General features: G+C 46.9%; 1 protein-coding gene across 1 annotated transcript; it reads left to right on the top strand.

Annotated features, from left to right (window-relative positions):
- Window positions 1-11,305: 11,305 nt before the first annotated feature.
- Window positions 11,306-17,813, top strand: LOC104503450 (aldose reductase-like). The gene is made up of 10 exons (XM_010148449.1): window positions 11,306-11,441; window positions 11,796-11,963; window positions 13,029-13,145; window positions 14,450-14,527; window positions 15,197-15,319; window positions 15,783-15,889; window positions 16,050-16,131; window positions 16,663-16,746; window positions 17,210-17,292; window positions 17,771-17,813. The coding sequence occupies exons 1-10, from the start codon at window positions 11,376-11,378 to the stop codon at window positions 17,811-17,813; spliced, it is 951 nt and encodes a 316-aa protein (XP_010146751.1). The 5' UTR covers window positions 11,306-11,375.
- The last annotated feature ends 3,954 nt before the right edge of the window (window positions 17,814-21,767 follow it).

The raw sequence follows: 21,767 nt of genomic DNA, 5'->3' as shown, positions 1-21,767 counted from the left end.
CCAGCGTGTCGACCGCGCCACACACGTACGTACCGAATGCACGCTATCACCCTCTCTATGAGGGTGTTGTGTTTTGTGCTTACAGGGATGAGATCCTAACCTGTCGGTGGGAAAGGAGGACCAGCCCGATGAAACACTGCCTCACTGGGCTCTCAGCACAGCACTGAGTGTGCTAAGAGTAGCCAGGCTGTTGGTGAGCAGCACCCTGTGTCCCTGATGGTTACAGCACTTCGTTCCTCAGTGATTTGAGAACCTCTGGAAAGCATTCTGCAGCTCAGGGAGAACATCTTCAATGCTTTTCCTGATAAAAAGATCTATGCCTGTCCTCAGTACAGAACCACAATAAAATCTGCTGCTTCTGCAAAACATTTCCACCAGATGTGCAGTGCATTTATAGTTACACATCTAATTCTTTTCATCTCACTCACAAACTTTAATGTCAACAGTTACCTTTTGTCTCTATCATCTTTGTCTAAGCCAGAACCCACAGTAAAAGGCCAGCCCAGCCTACGTAATCGAAGTAATACTCTTAAGTTCACACTACCAGAAGAGTTTGATTTGCCATCCACCAGCTCGAAATGGCAAAGAGAAATGCTCCCACATCCCTCTGCATGATCACACACCCGCAATCACCCTGCCTCCAGTCAGATCAAGCCTGTCTCCTCTTGTTCGGACATACTAGCGGTACAGATCTGAATATGAGTGCATCACAGGCAAACTGGTTGATTGACTTCGCAAGGAAAAGAACCAAAGGTCCTAGAGATTAAAAAAAAAATCGATTCTTGAGTATCAGCACTGTGTATTGGCTGTACTTCAATCTTTAAGAATACAATTGACAGAAAGCAACGTCATATGCCAATAAGCAGACATAACTACAAGTAACTCATCAGCAACTTGCAACACAAGCCAGGCCCTCCATGGCTATTACATACAGATTTTTTATCTCTATTAGTCTTTGAACAAGATCATTTCATCAGCATGGCAAGAACAGCCTGGTGACTTTGATTCACCTTTCAAACCGCACAAGGGCAAGAGAGTGGAAGCCATATCCTTGTGCATGACTTCTTGCAGACAGCTGCACTCATTTGGCAGCTATTATCTCTCAGACCAGCTGGGCTGTGTTTTTCAGGGTCTCTGCTCTGGAGCCCTTCCAGGCTGTAGTGTTTACCTGGAATGTTTATAGTAGAAGCAGTTCAGGAAACTCCTTTCCTCAACACATAAACTTCCGCTGGGGCACCAGTGCAAATGCACCGTGCTGAAGAAAGGCCTGGGGCTAGGCAAGGCAGAAACAGAAGAAAACAGAACCGGAAAGAAGAAAGGCCAATTAATGATCGATGGAAACTGTGGCAAACAGGAGCCTTCTTCACTGATTATGCCCTTGTTACTTTTTCATAGCATAGTTTCTTTGTTCAAGAATTAGATCAAGTATTTGCCTTGAGCAGACATACCCATTGTGACTTCCAGAAGGCCCTGAGCTCTTTGTTTATCCCTATTTGATAGATGATCCGTCTTCATTAATAATTTCATCTTCAAAAGAAACTTGTGTAGTCAAACCTTCACGCTCTTCAATGACTCTGAAATCTTCTCTCTAAAACTTCCTCTTGAGTGTTTTTCTACTGCATAAATTGGTGCCTTCCCTCCCAGACTCTCCCTGCCCCCTTCCACCTTTGGCTGCTGCCACCAGCGTTCCCAGCTGTGTGCCCAATGAATCCTCACCCCATCCAGGCCATTTTCAACACTTGGCAGTTAATTCCTTACGGAAGTCCTAGATCCTGTCTTTTCCCAGTGCCACCTAGCAGGGATACCTTGCCTTGTAACACCACAGCCATCTTATCCATGCAAACCTTCCGTCTCCCCACCTATTCTTTTTATACCTCTGCTTGCTCAGTTTTTCAGGTTTAAAAGACCACTTCATTCACTGTATTTTAAATTAGCTTTCCATCCCAGGAAGGCTGCAAGTCTGTCAGCTATCAGTGTCATGTTTTCACCCAAGCTCAGTCCCTGAACCCACTTGTTTAGCTGAATCCCAAGTAAACTTACGTGTATTCATGGATCGGAAGCTGTTTTCCTTGTCCCTGAGACCACAGCCACAGCTCACAAAATGCTGCACATCCCTGCTGGCCTGAAGTCCTTCACACGTCTCTATACACCAGGTTCTGGTCTGTAATAGAAGGAAAATAAAGCCTTCTCTGTCAGAGCTCAGAGAGCATGTAGCAGGCAAGGACGCACCAGTCCTACTTTGGTCTTTTTGTTAGAGCCACTCATCGCGTCTTGCATTAACCAGACAAGTGGTTCTCAACGTATTCTTGGCACAAGCATGCCTATGCAAGGGCAACTTTTCATCACACACCTACCCCTATTTGCCAATATATCACACCACCACGTCTTAAACCAAGCCTATTATTAGCTAAAACCTGAGGGTGCATCTGACAGCGCAGTGAGGTGTACCTTGCACACCACTTAGTCACCCAATGACAATTTAAGCTCCTCAGCAAAGGGCTTTTTTCACCTTTTGTTTTACTAATGCCTAATAACAATGCTGCTTTCATATGTAAATACAATGGGGCTTTCATCCTGTTTGGGTATGGAAGCAACATATAACTTCATGCCTCAGAGTGGATTCTCTTTATGTCAAAACCAGAAGCATAAGTCCATGCGGGAGGCAAATAAAGTATTCTACTTTATTTATTTATTTATCTCTAACCCCACTGCTTGAGGGGAAAATCTGTTCAGAAAAAAAGAGGAGCGTGTAAGCACTTAAACTAAGCCGGCATTTGTCACCAGAATCATAGCTTTAGTCTTTTAAGTAAATGCAGTTTTTCTGAATCACTAAGTACCAAATAAATGACCAAGAAAGAGGAAGAAAATACATAAAAGACTTCATTACATGCAAAACAGACATGCAGAAGCTGCTACGTGAGGCATCGTATTCCAAACCCAATGTGGGAAATTAATTTCTTACGTAATTCCCACAGCTAGGTACTAGTAATGTTATTCTGATTTAAAACACAGGACTTCTGTCTGTTCATCTGAAATCTTAACTCAGAAAATTATTTTATTCCTGCATATCCCAAGCTGAAAGAAAAAAAAAAAAACATACACATGGGAAAAACCTTACATTCTCTATGGCCTCAAAATCATTCCATGGACACCTTCAAATAAACACCCTACCACAACAGGTGCCTAGATCCTACAGGAAACTGTGTGGAACACAATGTTCTGAAGAAGCCCTCATGAACACAGTTCAAACCCTCAAAAATAGCTCTAAAGGAAGTTGTACTGGGTGCCAACAGCTGGGAAAACAGAATTCTTTCTCACAACCAAAAGTTTTCCCACTTCTAGAGCAAGAAATATAATTTGAATGATCTACAAGGTTCACTTTTAAATTTTGTGGGTTTGGAGGGTTTTCCTTAGCAGGTTTTGGTTTGGGGCATTTCACTCTTTTCTAGTCACAATATTGTGCAAATTAACTTATTGTAGCAGTATCAGATGCAAAGAAAATCCTGTGATGAATCAGCCTCTTTTTTTGCCCGTGACACTCAAAGTGCAGACATCAGACGTCAGTAAGAAACGGTCTAGAAGAGATAATTTAAAAGGGCCTCTGAAAAAAGATAGCAGCAAGGTGGTGTCTATTCAATGCATGATAAGTTAGTTAAAAAAGAGACTGAACAGTGCTGATAGTAGAGCACAGTAACAGCACGTAAGTATCAGGGCAAATAGAACCCAAAGAGTAACACGGGAACTCCAACGTCATTGTAGAGAATGGGAGAATAACAAACACACACAAGCCATATTCAACTTTGCTTGTCCTAATATCTTCCCAGAAAAATTAATGGTTCTTAAACAGTTTTAAAACGCTTCTTAAAAGTTTTTGACTTCCCTGTTAGGACAAATGCCGGCTTAACTAAGAGCTTGCTGATGTGTGCGTGCAGAGCTCTCTGTCTGTATTTATGATGTTTGTTTTCTCACAAACACTCTACAAACCACAAAGATTTGTCTGGTGCTTCTTAAGTTGCTTTCCATGGTAGGTGGCTCTCCCACACTGTAACAGTTTACCAAACAAGTCTGACCAATGTTCCCTTTGGTTTTGAATGGAGCACACACAAGTTTCCTACCTAACAAATCTGGCCTACCGTCATGATTAGCTAATATAAAAGAGAAGGACTGAGTCACAGTGTTGTTCTGCGTTACTCTGACTTGCCAGCATTCAGTGGGGCTGATCCTGACTTTAAAAAGCAACAAAATCAGGCCTCTCTCTCTCTTTTACAGCACTGTTTCACAGGAAACTTGGGGAGTTAAGTTACTAAATAAATAGCCATGTATCATAGGTGAATTTGTGCTTCCCCCTGCCATGTCTTTAATGGAAGCGGAGCATGAGTGAGAAAGCAGGCAGGACTAACAAACCATGCATGGATGGGGAGTCAGGGCATTCAACTTCCCACAGTTTTTCAAGACTAATTTTCAACCCACACCTATTTTACTCACACAGAAATCCATTCATTTAAATAATTCTGTGCCTGACTTCTGCTGTTTTTTCATTCAGAATTAGTCTATTCCTCTCCACTGCCATGAGATCTAGCTGTCCACACAAGAGCCTGGAAAACATATTTCGCCTGTAATTCGACATCCCATTTTTATATTACAAAAAGACACTTTTCTGCTTCTCAGAGACACGAGGCACTATCCAACATTCAGCATTTTGTTTAAACAAGTCAAGTACTTGTTTAAACATTCAGATTGCTGTCATTATTCTTCCCTGTGGAAGTCTGCATCAGCAAGACACCAAATAAGTAATGGAGCCAAGATCAATTTGATGGATCTGTGAGAAAAAAACCTGGGCAGTATGTCCTGCCCTTCCTAAGGCGGCATTTGCAGAAGGAACATAAAGCTGGTAACAAACTATGCCTCTTTTTTTGGGGGGGAGGTGTGGGGCAGTTATAATACATCTGGAAACATTCCATAACATGAGGCCCAAGCTATCTGACCAAGGTCTCTTGCCCTTCTAAAGATACAGGTGCTCACAGACTTTAGAGATGAAGGAGCCACTGTATCTGGGTTACATGTCGTTTGTGGGGGCAGCTGGGAGCACACATGGGCCATATTAATTTTCCTGGCTTCTGCAGCAACCCACACCTGGCCCCCATCTTCTCCCAGCCCCACGGCTTACAGACATGTTCTGGTTCCGGGGCAAGCGAGAGTCCCCAGACAACATACCGGCTGGAAGCATCCCACCAGAACAATGTGCAGCTCACGGCCTCCTCCCTGCACGCCTGGAATTACTTCTGGAAATGTCAGATGCTGAGGGTGTGGAAGCCCATCTGACCAACCTTACAGCAAAACAACTGCACATCCATGGATTAGTGAAGGACAATAAGCCAAACTTTTGTGGGAATCACTGGACCTTCCGCATCCCCACTAAATGTTCACATTGCCCACGAGTCCTGCCATGTGACAGGAGAAAGACCACATGAGGTTCTGCTTTCCTATTCACAAAATCTGAGTAACTCAGTCAGCTAAAACAATCTGGTTCCCCTGTTGTGTACGAGTTCAGGTTATAAAGCAATTTCTATTCAGCTCTAATTGCACAGTGATATTTTTCATGTTGTTCCTAAGATCAAGATGAACTCATCGGTTTTATTGTGTGCTTCATTTTGCTTTGGTTTTCAAACATGAGGAAAATATTTTCAACACTTGAGTGTTTCACAAATGGAAAACATACCCCTTCCTCCACTCTTAGGGCATTTGAAGCACCCCTTTTCTTGTCAAAACCAGACACCGCTGATTGCTGCAACTTGAAATGGAGCATGAAAATATTTTTCCACGAGGACAAGAGCCTCCACTTGGCAAGAAAAAACAGCAGACTGTTCTCAAAAGTGATGAGCCTTGGAAAACCTACAGTCTGTTTATACGAGAGAAGAAAATCTCATTCCTGTGATAACCATGCCTACCAATAGAACTGGACAGGAATGTAAGCCTGGGATGGGGAAATTTTCCATTTGTAGATGAGTTGGCTTTGGAGGCTGGCCACGGTGTCCTTCCTATTTAACTCAAGTTCCTTATCCCCTGACTACAAAGCCCGTTTCTTCCACAGAAACAACTGAGAAGGTACGGTCTTTGTCGATTCTTTGTTACCTGCCCTCTCCACAGGTCCTGACCTAGAGAAAATCAAGCGAAGTCATTGCCAGTCCCACATGAACGCACCTCCCCGGCCTATGAGCGGAAGGCTCCTTTTTACAAGTTCGAGAAAAGACACAGAAGCCCCTGCCATGCTCCTGCAGCAACCAGTCCTGGCCTGCGCAAGGAAGCTGCAGTTTAATTAAACCAGTTCATAAACTGATGCTGTGAAATTAATGCTAAGTCTGTGGGAGGATAGATGTTGTTTTGCTGGAGTGCTTTCTACTGTTTTAACTGAAGTGGTAATGAACGGATTTAGCCTAAATCAATATACCACGTACTTCAACTGATATGTGTCCAAAAAAAGGCATTTGCATCAACATAATGAAACAGCACAAGGTTTTCATGTAGACAAAGACTCAGAAGAAAATATAACCACATTATACTTTAGGAATACTGTGAACATGCCTTGTTTTGCCCTTGTCTGCTGTCAACACCTCCTCCACTGCCTCCAGGGGCCTGCTCCCCACCACCTGACAGTTTTATTAACTCTCTCTTCCTGTCTTATTTCCCCTCAGGTACCCACTCTTTGGCAAGTTGCACTTCTTTTTATCACCAAACCACCCCATTTGATGCAGCTCTCAGAACAGCAGCTACCTGCAGTTCTGCTAAGCTAAAAGGTTCCTCTTCAGGGTCGTTTCAAGCTGATGTTTCGCCGACTTTCCCCTGTGCTGTAACAGGAATAGTTACTACAGCCGCAGAGCCAGACTGGCCGGGGTTTCCTCAGAAACCAAAATATCCCCCTTCAGGCTTCTTGTGTGTCCAACGCTGTGGGAATGTCAGAATGTGACTACTCCTTGTGGGAAGTCCATCGCTCTCCAGAGGGTGACACACACAGTGACTGAGCAAAAGTATAAAAATGGACATAAGCCATTTTTAGCAGCTCTGCTTTCTTAGCCTGGCATAGTATCTCAGCTACCGGTTCACAGTACAGAGTGGGCAAAGTGGGTGGGAAAAGGTCAGTCCTTACTCTCCTGGCTGTTCTCGGTTCCTTCCCCAGATTCCAGCACGTTCAGGCCAAGGCTGGGATGTTCATCCTGCAGAATCTCATCTCCACCACTGTGCCCAAGCCACCACCACAGCTGGACAGGGGGAACAGGGGGGATCTCTGGTGATGAAGCGCTGGAAAACACACGCCGTGTTGAAACTGTGACATCCAGCCATTCTGAGGGCACCAAGGCCAGTATACAAAATAGGTTAGACAGTGTTGGACTGGCTGAAGAAAGACAGAGCTGGCACTGCTGGCAGACATGTTACAAAAGGCTTGCTCCCATGCTGCTGAATCAATGGCAAACCTCCCAAGGGAAGTAGCCTCTGACCTCAAATGTGTAGTTAACAACCCAACCCTGTACGGCACCTACCGCATCCTACAAGCTGCAGGCAGCCTGCAATCCCCACTGATGACTGGAGGTGCTGAGCGCATTGGAGTGCTACCGATCACAGCAACTTCAACCATTCTACATTCCAGACAGTCTTTATGTTTACCCTGGGATATGCAACATGTTGTACGTAAGTCGCCAGCTAAAAGGAGGGAGAAATCAGACTTGATTTTCCCTCTGTGCCTAACAATGCTCAAAAGTGCAAGTTTTGAACATCTTTAAGAGAGAGTGATGTGTTGAGGCAGGAAAAGCAGTCTCATACGTTTCAGTGTGAAGGACAGGAGGGAAAAGGAAATTCTTTTCTGTGCCTTTAAGGATCAGACATATCAGAAAGTCAGTATGTTAGTGATAATTGCTAATTTCCTCTTTATAACTCAGATTGTATCCTTTTGAGTCCCCACCAGAAAATTTTCATGCCTATTTATTTATTACAAATGTAAGACACCTTTGGGGTTTTTTTCTTCTTACCCTTTTTAGGAAAAGAGACAGAGGAAGAGAGATTTCCACCTTCTCATTATTATGAAATCTAAGGAATGCAATATGCAATTCAATCCGCTGAGAGATTATTGAAAAACTCCAAAAGCAGCAGTGACACACAAGTTTAACTCTGCCCCCATGTGTGCAAACATTAAAATCATAGAATCAACAGTCTGGGTTGGAAGGGGCCTTTAAAGGTCATCTAATCCAACCCGCCTGCAATGAGGAGGGATGTATTCAACTAGACCAGGTTGCTCAGAGCCCTATCCAATCTGACCTTGATAGACCCCAGGGATTGGGCATCCACCGCCTCTCTGGGCATCCTGTGCCAGTGCCTCACCACCCTCATCAGAAAAATTTTATTCCTTACACGTAGTCTGAATTTACTGTCTTTTTGTTTAAAACCATTACCCCTTGTCTTATCACAACAGGCCCTGATAAAAAGTTTCTCCCCATCTTTCTTATAAACACCTTTTAAATACTGGAAGGTGCAATAAGGTCTCCCTGGAGCCTTCTCTTCTCCAGGCTGAACAAGCCCAACTCTCCCAGCCTGTCCCCATAGCAGAGGTGCTCCAGCCCTCGGAGCATCTTTGTGGCCTCCTCTGGACGCACTCCAACTGGACTCCATCCTTCTGATGTTGGGGGCCGCAGAGCTGGATGCAGCACTCCAGGTGGGGTCTCACCAGAGCAGAGTAGAGGGGGAGAATCCCCTCCCTTGACCTGCTGGCCACACTTCTCTGGATACAGCCCAGGATACGGTTGGCTTTCTGGGCTGCCAGCGCACACGGCCGGCTCATGTCCAGGTTTTCATCCACCAGTACCCCCAAGTCCTTCTCCTCAGGGCTGCTCTTGATCCATTCTCCACCCAGCCTGCAGTTGTGCTTGGGATTGCCCCAACCCAGGTGCAGGACCTTGCACTTGGCCTTGTTGAACTCCATGAGGTTCACATAGGCTCATTTCTTGACCTTGTCCAGGGCCCTTTGGATGGCATCCCATCCGTTGGGCATATCAACCACACCACACAGCTTGGTGTCATCTGCAAACTTGCTGAGGGTGCCATCACTCCTACTGCCTATGTCACTGAAGAAGATATTAAACAGTATTGGTCCCAGCACGGACCCCTGAGGGACACCACTTGACAATGATCTCCATCTGGACATTGAGCCATTGACCACTACCCTCTGGATGTTACCATCCTCCAACCAATTCCTCATCCACCAGACACTTCACCCATCAAATCCCTACCTCTCCAGTTCAGAGAGAAGGATGTTGTGAGGGACCGTGCCAAAGGCCCTACAGAAGTCCAGACAGACAACACCCGTAGCTCTCCCCTTGTCCACTGATGTAGTCACTCCATCATAGAAGGCCACTAGGCCAGGCAGGACTTGCCCCTTGGCAAAGCCATGCTGGCTGTCTCCAATCACTTTCCTGCCCTCCATGTGCCTTAGCATAGCTTCTAGGAGGGTCTGTTCCATGATCTTCCCAGGCACAGAGGTGAGGCTGACAGGTTGGTACTTCCCAGAGCCCTCCTTTCTACCTCTTTTAGAAATGCGTGCAATGCTTCCCTTTTTCCAGTCACTGAGGACTTCACCTGACTGCCATGACTTTTCAGATATCATGGAGTGTGCCTTGGCAACCACATCAGCCAATTCCCTCAGGACTCTGGGATGCATCTCATTAGGTCCCACAGACTCACGTATGCCCAGGTTCCTCAGGTGGTCACGAACCCGATCTTCTCTTGCAATGGAAGGGCATTTGCTCCTCCAGTCTCCATCTTGTAGTCCTTTCACTCAAGAGGTGTGGGAAGAGAGACTGCCACTGAAGACTGAGGCAAAAAAGTTGCTGAGTACCTCAGCCTTGCCTCACCTGTTGTTACCAGTTTGCCAGTCTTCCTTATCGGGGTGCGTGGGGGAATACACCCTCTCTGATCTCCCTTTTCTGGCTGACATACCTGTAGAAGCCTTTGCATCCCTTGCCAAGTTCAGCTCCAGCTGCACTTTGGCCTTCCTGACCCCTTCCACAACCAGGCAGTGTCCCTATACTGTTCCCAGGACACCTGTCCCTGCTTGCGCCGCCTGTGCATTTCCTTCTTGCCTTTTAGTCTGACCAGCAGGTCTCAACTCATCCATGCCGGTCTCTTGCCTTCCTTCCCTGATTTCTGACACCTGAGGGTCGAGAGCTCTTGTGAACTCTCCCATCTCTCCCACACCCTCCACACCCTCCAATCCATTACCTGGATCCTGCTCTATTTTTGTGCAAAAGGATGTCTACGACACAAAGTATACATGACAACTGTGATGATCACGTAGCTACAGGACACCTTTTCTCTTCTACACTTATGTTTCTCTCACTGCATTAAGCAACTCTCCTTTACGAATGCATTGGCACTAAAAAACAAGACGCAGAGAAAAGCCTGTTGTCTGTACTGATTAAGAAAAAAAAAAAAAGTAAAAGTGAAAAGAAAAAACAAGCAAGTGGAATGTTGCCAGAGGGATAGTCCTGCTAAGATCAGGAAAAACAGGGGACCTAATTTTACTTCTCACCTTTGCCACACATGCGCTGTGAGAACTTCCCTGTTCTCCCCATGCCTCACTTCCCAGCCTGTGGTGTGCAGATACTATCGCACTTGGGGTGAGGGGGCGGTGAAAAGGAACTACTTCTTCCTCCGTAAACTCACACCAAGGTTCCTCCAGCCATCCCACTCCATCAGCACACAGTGACACAAGGCTTTGTCAAGGGGACACCAGGCCAGGCCACCATCCCTGTTGTGTCAACACGCTGTTCCAGCCAAAGGGCTCGGCCCTTCCTCTTCCCGTGGCTCACAGCCCACAACCACACAGCCAGCTCCGTGGGCAGAGAGCAAGACCTCTGCCTCGTGCCCCACCTCGGGACTCCGACTGACTCAATTTGTGGCACCCCCTGGCTTTACTGATGACACATCATGGGCCAAAGTGCCTCCCAGTGAAAGAGGCTCTCCAGCTGACCGCAGCGTGTCGCAACACACGGGCCAGGGCGCCGCAGGAGCTGACCCCTGCACCAACGCAAGCCGGATGGGGACACGGCCGCCCTCAGCCCTTATCCTGAAGATAAGGAACTTTGCCGGGAGGAAAGGTCCTCAGGGAGCCCCACTGATCACCTCCACGGTTTTTAATTGATTTCAGCTTTCACATTAACCTGAGTCGAGTCTACGGAGAAAAAGCCACAATCCTGTTTGCCGGATATGGGAGGATCCAGAGCACCAGCACCGCTCTGCCACCTTCCCCTGCCCTGGCCACCACCAGTCGCCGTTAAACCAGCCGGGCAAGAGGTAGCTACCGCGGGGCTGCCCAGACGGCGAGAGGGGCCATGGCGACCTACGTGCAGCTGAGCACCGGCGCGAAGATGCCCCTCCTGGGGCTGGGCACCTGGAAGGTAACAGCTTCAGAGAAAAGCACCAGCACTGCAGGGCTCCCTGGCCCAAAACTCCGCTCCCCCTAGCCCAGCTCTGGAGAGCTGTCCTGGTGTTTGGGGCTCTTCTCTCCTGGCCGTGGGGCTGAGTCTGCGTGGGAGCGGGGCTACGGATAAATGGCTGGAGATCGGCTTCAAGCCCTGGAGCCCATGTTTATGACTGCAAGAAACAGTGTTCTTGTACAGCAAAAAACCCAGCAACTTGGGGCAGAGGGGGATTACTTTCAGTAAAGTGGTTTTCCTATTTTTATTTTGCTAGGATACAGTTATTTAACATGTTCTGATTTGAGATTCTTAAGACTCATGCATTATTTTCAGTCTCCAGCTGGAAAAGTAACAGCTGCAGTGATGGCTGCCATCGATGCTGGGTACCGCCACTTGGACTGTGCCTACGTGTACCAGAACGAGAGTGAAGTTGGGGATGGGATCCAGCAGAAAATCAAGGAAGGTGTTGTGAAACGGGAGGACCTCTTCATCGTCAGTAAGGTAAGGATCAGATTATCTTCCACCCCGGAGCAGGGGTGAGGGAATGCATTGCCCATAGTATTTTCATAGTAGGAAGCTTAAGTACTGGAGACAAACTTTATGCTGCAGGATAAAGCAATTCAGAACATCATCCAGGTCACTCCTGATACAAGCTTTGTGCTTCACCCCCTTCTGTGTGGAGAGTTAGGAAGGACACGCTGTCTGCACCCTACTGTGGTCTGGCACTGCGGAGGAGACCCAGAAGTGCTAGGGGATGGATGAGGAGGGGCCATCTGCAGACCAACTGGTGCAGAAGAAGGAAAGCAGGAAAAGGTTGAGTGGGCTGGATAGCACCAAGCAAGGTAGAAGCCCATGGTGCAGAGGCCTGAGGTCACTCATTGGATCGACCAGTATCCGGGCAGAATCAGTGTGGAAGGTTCTGCCTTCCAAATACTGATGCAACGGCACCTCCCTGACTGCTCAAGCACAGCAGAGGGGGCGAGCCTGGCAGTGGCCGGTGCTTGTTCCAGCATCCGGGCTCGCAGTCCTGCCAAAGGGGTGTCCCTGCCATGTGGGGAACATGAGCTTCTGGGCACCTTGGGACAGTGGATCTGCTCAGCACCTGTCCCAAGGAAATGTGTGGTGGGTGTGTTCTCTTTCTCTTGCTTATTAAGAAAAATGGGCTATTTAGCTGGATTCTGAAGTTGCCTCTTCCCTTGGTAAAGGTTGGTGCCAACCACTTCTTTGTGGTTTGTCTTGTATTTTCTTGGCTTTGCCTGCAGAATTTTTTACAGGAAATGAACAAATGGTCAAATCTGACAGAAAGATTTCTTGAGCTAAGCCATCCCGTTCCACACAAATCTGACCTTGCAACAGGAATTTTTACTACAGATGTATCTGACCATGTGTGCTGCCCCTGCACACACTGAATTCCTGTGTCAGGGGCCCGTCCCATCACAGAGCAAGCCCCATCAAAGAGCACTAGAATGGCCTAATTCCACATCACCTTCCAAAGAAGATGGAGCATTTCTGTGTTGTGCAGGAGAGCACCTGAGAGCTCACGGTGTGCCTTGGCTTTTTCTCTAGCTGTGGTGTACATTTTATGACAAGCCTCTGGTGAAGGGAGCCTGCCAGAAGACTCTTGCTGCCCTGAAACTGGATTACCTGGATCTCTACCTCATGCACTGGCCCCTTGGGTTCAAGGTACAGTAACAGCAATGTTCCTGGCTTTCCCTCCTGGGACGCCTCTTCAAAACTGCCGCTAACGCTTGCAGCGCTACTGCCGCCCCAGCCCAGAAAGCCCATCCGTCCGCGTGTGCACCAGCACTGCCTGGCGCTGCTCATCCCGCTTTACTCTGGCCACGTGAGCCGGGCTCTCGGTCTCTGCCCCGAGACCATTGTTTGCACAGAGTCCTTTTTGATAGCGGGACAGGCAGACCTTGCACTCACATCAGGCCTGCCAGGGGCAAGCATAACCTACGCACTTTCCCCTTCTTTTACAAAACCAAAGCCCGCTCCTCTGAAAATCACCCCTTGCAGGAAGGAGGGCTGTGCTTTGCTGCCTGACAGAAATTCCTTCCCCTGTATGTTACAGAACTGCAGAGCAAAACAAAATGCTTGTTTTCCATTTCTCTCTTTAATTACCAAGTACTTAACACAGTGCAGATTGAGCTGACTGTGTCTGTGGGAGCCTTAGTGTTGTTTCACAGACCTTGGATTGCAAAAGATGAGGCTTTCCAGTACTAATTTCCAATACTTTTGCAGACTACATGTACTTGAAGGGATTTCTGCCAGTTTGGATATATGTATGTATAGATATACACCCTTTCCTTTCTCTTCACTCAAGTCAAAACCTCTACCCTGACTAATGCTTTTGAGCTCAACTTCATTTCATTCTCTCAATACTGTTTTAGCTATCTTTTATGTGCACAAAGCTGTCAACTGAAACTGCATAATATTGTGGCATCTGGAAAATTCCAATCACTCAAAACACTTTGGCCATATTGCCTAGTTACAGGCTGTTGTAATTTTCCTAACATAGCAACCTAAACAGCGAGCCTCCCCCTGGGAGACCTGTCAGCAGTACCTTCCTCAGCAGATGTACTCCAGCATAAACGTGGACCAAAGTCAATCCTCCCTGTACCTTTATAAAAACAACTAAAGAAGCTACTATTGCTAAACTTGCATACGGGTTAAATAATAATTTATACATGTGAGACTCCAAGGGTACTGTTTTATGAGTAAATCGCACTCCCCCCCCCAGCATGCATTTCGTGAATCATCACTTCAATGGGTCCAGCAGAAATACTTGTCTTTATTAGGATAGTAGGTGGCAAAAATGCCATGACCTAAGAATAAGAAATGCCTGAAGAATTAAGATATGATGAGAATTCCTTGAGTTTTTTTCATGCACTATTAGGTTTAGCTCCTTACATTCCTGTTTGGTTCTTTTACATAATTAGCATCCCAACAGAGATTATTTCAAGCATTTTGTCTCTCATCAACAGGCAGGAGAGGAGCTGTTTCCCAAAGATGACAAAGGTATGTCGATACCCAACACCACTGACGTTCTACAGACATGGGAGGTAAGTTCAGCCACAGCAGAAGAGACAGTCTCTGTCCTCATCTGTCTCTTCCATGATTTCATTGCCTTCAGCAGTCACAGGACTGTTGTTTCATGCATGCAAAATCAGTTGAAGAGAACATAAGGCAGCACAATGTAGCTTTTCATAACGAGTGTGCTTAGTCATTACCTTGCTATTCCTCTTCCCCGAGTGCCTTACTTGACTGCCTGACTCACAGTGAGCTGCACAACCACTCTCAGTGGAGCTGCAACCCAGACTGGGGCTGGAAAAAGTTTGTTCCTTGACCATAACAACTGTACAATTGTCTTCACCATGGTTCTTGCGCCTTTCTTGAAATGCTCAAATAGATTTTACAGAAATAAAGACGTTTTAGGTTGAGATCTTGCCTACTATGTGGGGCACAGCCCTCCAGTGCTTGCACAACAGTGGATTACTGAGTGTTGTTGTTCTTTTCCTCATGCAACTTGGTGTGAATTTCCACAAACTCGGGGAATGAGAATTTGGGCATGGGTGAGGTGGCACTGACGTACCAGTACCTGCTTTTCCTCAGAGAATTTTGAAACTCTAGTTATTCTGTGCTGCTCGTGATGGGAAACACGCCACACCAGAAAGAACATCATCTTCTTCATGACTTGCCGACCAGATGCTGACTGTGCTCCCCTCTGTTAGGCCATGGAAGAGCTGGTGGATGCTGGTCTGGTAAAAGCCATTGGCATCTCCAACTTCAACCATAAGCAGATTGAAAGAATCTTGAACAAGCCAGGGCTGAAGCACAAGCCTGCCAATAACCAGGTAAGCTGCGAAGTGACTGCAGGTGAAGAGTTTCCAGGGATTATAAAGATCTGTTTACAGTTGAATGAGGAAATGGAAAAAGGGAAAACAAAGTAGACACAGCATGTGCTCTAAATCCTGTGCTGTGGATATTTCTCAGTACACAAGGCACTTGTTTACATCCTTTTTTGTCTCACCTTGCTAAACCACTGTTTACAAATGTTGGAGTATTTCCCTGGAAATATTCTTTCTGGAAACATGAAGAACCCAGAGACAAGTCCTGTGAAACCCCACAGCACAAACTACATAAGCACTTATAAAAATAAGTACCTTCAGTTCTAAGGATGCACATTATCACACAGGCCACTGGCAAATTAGGGGAAAAGGCAGCCTCTAATTGGATTATCCATGGAGATAATCCAGGGAGAACTATACTACTACCACAGTTCTGCCACTATCAGCCTCTGTGCCTTTGTGTTGGCAGGTCGAATGTCACCCATACCTCACCCAGGAGAAGCTGATCAAGTACTGTCAATCCAAAGGGATTGCTGTGACAGCATACTGTCCCCTTGGCTCTCCTGACAGACCATGGTAAGATTGCTTTGTGCTTTGCAAAAGGCTGGCATGGAATATGCTTGTAGCATTGAGGTCGTAAGTGCACTATTAATCATTCATCTAGGTACAGATTTCTGTTGCTAGGCTGCATCTTTCTACAGACATTTCTTGCCACTGATTTCTTTCTTCTGTGTAGGGCTAAGCCAGAGGATCCTTCCCTTCTGGATGACCCCAAGATCAAAGAGATTGCAGCCAAGCACAACAAAACCCCAGCACAGGTATGTGGGTGCTGGACAGTGGGTACCCCTTCCTGTAACAGAGCCGTGAAGGAAAACAGAGCTGAGGAGTGGGTAGAACCTCCATCCATTCCCCATGATTAGTTGCACTCTATTTTTTCCCCCCTAACAATGCAATTTTTTATTACATGGCCTGCAAGACATGCTACTATTACCTCTTTGGCCCTCAAAAAGATTCTTGACCCACTTTCAGATGTCGCTTCCCCTCTCAAGTCCTCTTGCACAGAATGAAAGTCGTGCATTGACTGCTGGAAATCCGGGTGGGAAGAAAAGGAATTGACTGTCTCAAAACTGAATGGAAAAGGAGGCCTTCCATGTGGGCCTCCACCACTTCTCTCTTTGCCATTCAGGAAGTGCTACTTAGGCCACAGGGACAGGAACTACCTGAATTGTAGCACCACAGACAGGGTTCAGTTCTACTGAAAACTCAATGGCAAACCGCTGTTGGAACAGGCTCTGCTTCCTCCAGAGTAGCAGTCGTCCTCCCTCTGACTCAGTGGTCTGTCTCTGCAGGTTCTCCTTCGCTTCCAGATCCAGAGAAACGTGATTGCAATTCCCAAGTCTGTCACTCCCCAGCGCATTGTGGAGAACTTCAAGGTGAGGCATGAGGAGTGACCGGGGTGCTGCTCTTCCTTCCCCCGCAGAGCGAGCACCAGCCCTTTCTCAGTCTTCCTCCCAACTCCTCCTCGGGCAAGAGGAGCAGGATCTTTCTCTCTGTTTACATACACTTTAATGAGGATTAAGCCATGCTGACTTTTGGAGAGGACAGAGGAACAGGTCTTATATGATATTTTTTGTTTTGTGGCTTGCGGATGAATCAGCAGGTACAGCTCGCTTGGAGCCCACACACAGTAAAATGCCAGGAAAGTCTTACGTAGAATAAGCAATGTTCATTAAACAGTTCTTGTGGCCATAAAGCAAGCTCTTCCTCTATCTGTTAATTCAGGGGTCCATGACCGAAAATGTCTGCCCCTCCAGTGTGGGGCTGCTCTTCAATATTGCCTTTCTCCACACTGTTTGTTTTTTCAAAGAGGTGATTGCCAGCTGTTTCTCTTTTTAGGTGTTTGACTTTGCATTGACTGAGGAGGAAATGGCAACCATTCTCAGCTTCAACAGAAACTGGAGGATCTGTGCCATGAGCATGTAAGTGATACTGCTTGTTTCCTTCCAACTCGTACCGTTTGAATATTCTTTACAAGGAATTTTGTGTCACAGCTACTAGGTAGCATGAAATTCAGTTTACTCAAAATGCATGCCAACTCAAATTCCAACTGGTTTGTCACAAAATTAGATTTTCGGGAGAGGGTTTAATATTTCTATTTTAAAACAAAACCAAAAACCACAATAAAAACCACCAAAAAAACCCACAAAAAAACTACATTCTCATTTTGAATTCAATTTCCAGGCAACTCTTGTAATTTGCAATTACAAAAAATGGGTTCTGGATGTTCGTTTCATCTTTGCCTGTATTAGAGGAATGAGGACACATTATCTCCATACGTTCTTCCTGTAATTACATCCCACAGATCTTCCCCCGGTGGCTCCTCCAAGCACCCAACGCACCTCCGTATAACATGTAGGTCACCCATGAAAATAACATTCCCTCTTGCATTTCTCTCAGGTGCAAAACTCACAAGGAGTACCCTTTCCACGCAGAATACTGATGGTGCCTGTAACACGGCCCTCACCAGACCGCCGCTGTCTCGTGTGCCTCTGCTAGAACTTTGAGCTGTCGACTCCTCTAGTTTTCTGACTGTATCTGCCCTGCTGCTGCCAGCAAAGACACAGGATGTTTATCCCATGAAATTTGCTTGAGTTCTCTTTTTGGAAGAAGGAAAGAGTATTTTCCACAGAACAGAATAAGGGATGCAGTAATTTTCTGCGTATTAGAAGAGAGGATTACTACTGAAGAGCACAAGCAGAGCTGCTAAGCAGCAATCAGGGAGTGTTTGTGCCACCACTCAGTGGTTGCCTTCAGTCCTGCATCACCAGAAACCAGATGTTGACAAACCACAAAAAAAACCCCACATGCATCAATACTTATGATCAATAGTTAATCAGAATTGACACATATTTTAAATAAAATTAACTTTAAAATGCAAACCCATAATTGGCTGAACATCTTTGATCTAGTATAGGAAAAATCCAAAGCCCTCCTACCCAGGGATGCAGAGAGATGTTGGCTGTGGTCACCGGCACTGTGGAACACAGCAGAGCCGCTCAGCACTCTCCCCTGTGGGCACCAGTGGGCAGCCAGCCCGCACAGGACACCCGCCCGGCCCCTGAGATCCAGCCACCAGCCCTCGAGCTCCAGCCACAACCCCCGGCCGTGCTGGGGGTCATTTCAGACCCGGCACAGCCTGGGTGTCAGCCCCCCCGGTCAGGGGGAGGCTCAGCCCCTCGCTGCTGTGCCCAAACCACTGGCACCTTAGGATCTTCTCTCCAAAATTTCCACTTTCAGTTCATAAAGATACAATCCAAAGATGTAGGGCAGTTCTACGTCTGTCCCACACAACCAACCCTCTGTCTCCTGGGAAGCTCCCGCTCTAACACTTGCTCTAATGGTGGGGTCACCATTGTGGGCACAGTCACACAAACCCATCCAGACCCTCCTTGGCTAAAGGCAGCGGTTACTGCCCCATTCTGCACATGCTGAAGGGCTCTCCTGCTCCCACCTGAAGGGTCTCCTCCCACCCCAGGGCGCACACAGCAACCCACTGAAAGAAAGGAGGCACCCGAGGGGTTTAGCCACGTCAACCTGCTGAAACAGGCCCAGGGGTCAGGGACGGGCGGACAGGACCTGCATGCTTAGGGAAGGCAAATGAACCTGGATCTGCTACAGAGAGTGAGGGTACATGATCCCAGTTTTGTTTCTGGAGCTTCATTTTAAATACACAGTTGTGCCACTCAGATTAATAGCCAAATACCTGAATTATCAAAGACTGAAGTCTTCAAAAAAACTGTTGAGAAGACACAGAGACGGCGGTGAGACCTCAGAGGATGCTCCTGGCTTGATCTGAACTTCGTGCAAGACAGTGGCCCAGGTCTTAACCTCTATCCTCCCGTCTGCATTGCTGCCTTCACAAGCAGCTGGGAATTGAATCGATACACACCATTTAGCAAGATAAACATCCTGTTTCAATATACTTGTTTGCCGAAGGCTCTACCACCATCTGACAACCCCAGCCACATCTTCAGGACAAAACAACAGCTGACAGCTCCCAAGTCTTGGCGTGATCTGGGCAAAGTCTCACACCAACAGGCACAAACAGCGAAGCAAAACGCAAACCTTCTGCCCAAAATCCTCTGTTAAAAGACTGAGACATCTCCCAGTCAAGAAACCACTGGAGAAAACCAAGCACCGACCTTCGCAGGAGAACATGAACAGGCTGCAGAGGCAGCAACACGAAAAGCTCAGAAGAAAATGAGAGGAAGGACAAACAGCAATTCCCAGCCACGCTCTCCACCAAATCACATTATCAGCCATCACACACTCCACCCAGCTCCTTCCCACAGGAATGCAAGGCTTTGAAACCATTCCCCAAAAAGACAGGCTCAGAAGAACGGGAACAAACACTGCAGGGGCTTCTCCTCTTTCTCCTGCGAGGTCCCACCTTACCGGCCAAACAGCCGGGCTTTGCAAGCTTCCACAGACTTGCAGAGCATAACTCTGATGGCACCAGTTCACCTTGGTACTGCCCCAGTGCGAAATGTGACTGATTCTGGCAGTCCCTACACCAAGACTTGAAACCCACTCACCACTGATTGTTCCTGAATGTGTCACTGCCAGCACTAATAAATCGCCAGCACAGCACCACAACCTTGAGTGCCTTGGGAATACAAAGGACAGTAGAAGCCAAGTGGCACTTCAGCTGGTCTCTAGGCTCTCTTGAGAAAATAGGTCGCAGCCAAGGCAAAATGTGTCATTCTGCATTTTTCACTGACTTCTCCGAACAAAGAACCAGCATCCAAGAAGCTGAGCACAATCAGAGCAGATCTATGGAGAAGGAATCCCAAAAAAGGAGAGAGAAGCCCTGAGTTGGGTAACTGTTACATGATTCAACAGAAACACCACATCCTGCTGAGGGTTGACAATGGCACTCACACAAAACAGGAGGAAGAGTACAGCATTGTTAAGGAATACTAGTTGTTTCATCTAAATAAGTCTTAAATAGAATTAACTGCTCTGAGTCAATCATTTAGCATTAGGCTGCAAGGGTTACGGCATAATGTTGAGTAGTTTAGTATACTGTTTGTTCATTACTAACTTAGCATGAGTAGCTAGATTTGATAAAGTCTTAGGCCTCAAGCTGCGAATTTCCACTTAGATATGTTTTGGGCTGGGATAGAGTTAATTTACTTCTTAGTAGCTGGTACAGTGCTGTGTTTTTTACTGTGGGAATAATGTTGACAACATACTCATGTTTTTGTTGTTGCTAAGTAGTGCTTATCCCAAGTTTAGTCTGACAGACCTAGCAGGTGCACAAGAAGCACAAATCAGAAGATAAGGAGATTACAACCATCCACAAGATAAGAGCAGTTAACGGCCTGCCTGGAGACAGAAAGAATTCAACAAGGCGTTAGAAGACACTGTGCTGAGTTCAGTCAGGAAAGAGTTAACTCTCCTTACCATGGCTGCTAGGAAGCTGTTCCTGGATGCAGAGAGCAGCACTGATCAGGTCTCAGCTGGAGCTGGGCAATGCTTGTACTGAATTCAAGGTCTTTCTCCCCTTCTGACCCTGTAGCTGCGTTCCCAGCTCTGCTGTCTGGCTACAGGCAGTGCAGGGACACACAGTTCAGGCACCTGACCCCAACTGACCAGGGGAGTATTTCATTCCTTAGTACGTCATGCTCGGGGTGAGGAGGGGGTCCGGGAGCCATTACTCCTCCCTTACTCTCACTCGTTTGCTCTTGTACACTTGCTGACACTCTCCCTGAGTCCTGCATTAGCTGCTTTGCTAACTCCTGTGCTGGCTCCTTCGGGAGGGAGTTGGTGGGTTTGTTTAGTTTAGTCTAGTTCCTACACTCCTAGGATGGTGCATGAGTGCACGAGTGGTCTCTCCTTTAACAGTGTATTTTGCTTCTTCAAAATTTCAGTTTCTAAAGGTCACCTACCATTTATTTCTACACTTTCTGAAAGATGTTCTGCTCCTCCCTGAATCAGAGGGACAATGTGATCATTATGACATTCACTGAAAACTCACTGCTCTTCTGCAGCTTTGAAAACATAATTAAAAAAAAATCCTTTCTCCCAGCATTCAAAATGAAGTGGTTTATAGTCATTATTTTCTGGATTCCACATAAACTCACCCCAAAGGGGAAGCTGCCTTTGTTCCATGTGGAGAGGGGAACAGGGCATTACCCACTCTCCCGAACCAGCCACGCCGAGGTTTCTCCAGCCATGGCACTGCATCAGCAGGCAGCACAGCAAGGCTCCTGGGACCAGGCCAGGCCACCAGCTGTCATGGCGACACGCTGCCCCAGCTGAAGGGCACAGGAGTTCCTCGGCCATGGCCCACAGCCCACAGCACACTGCCAGCAGCGAGGGCACAGCTCTGCGAGCAGAGAGCCTGCTCCGGACTCCTGCCTATTAACTCAATTTGTGGCACCCCCTGGCT

Source organism: Eurypyga helias, unplaced genomic scaffold (genome assembly GCF_000690775.1).
Source record: "Eurypyga helias isolate BGI_N326 unplaced genomic scaffold, ASM69077v1 scaffold8123, whole genome shotgun sequence".
Taxonomy (NCBI): domain Eukaryota; kingdom Metazoa; phylum Chordata; class Aves; order Eurypygiformes; family Eurypygidae; genus Eurypyga; species Eurypyga helias.
This window is presented reverse-complemented; position numbering and strand designations above follow the sequence as displayed.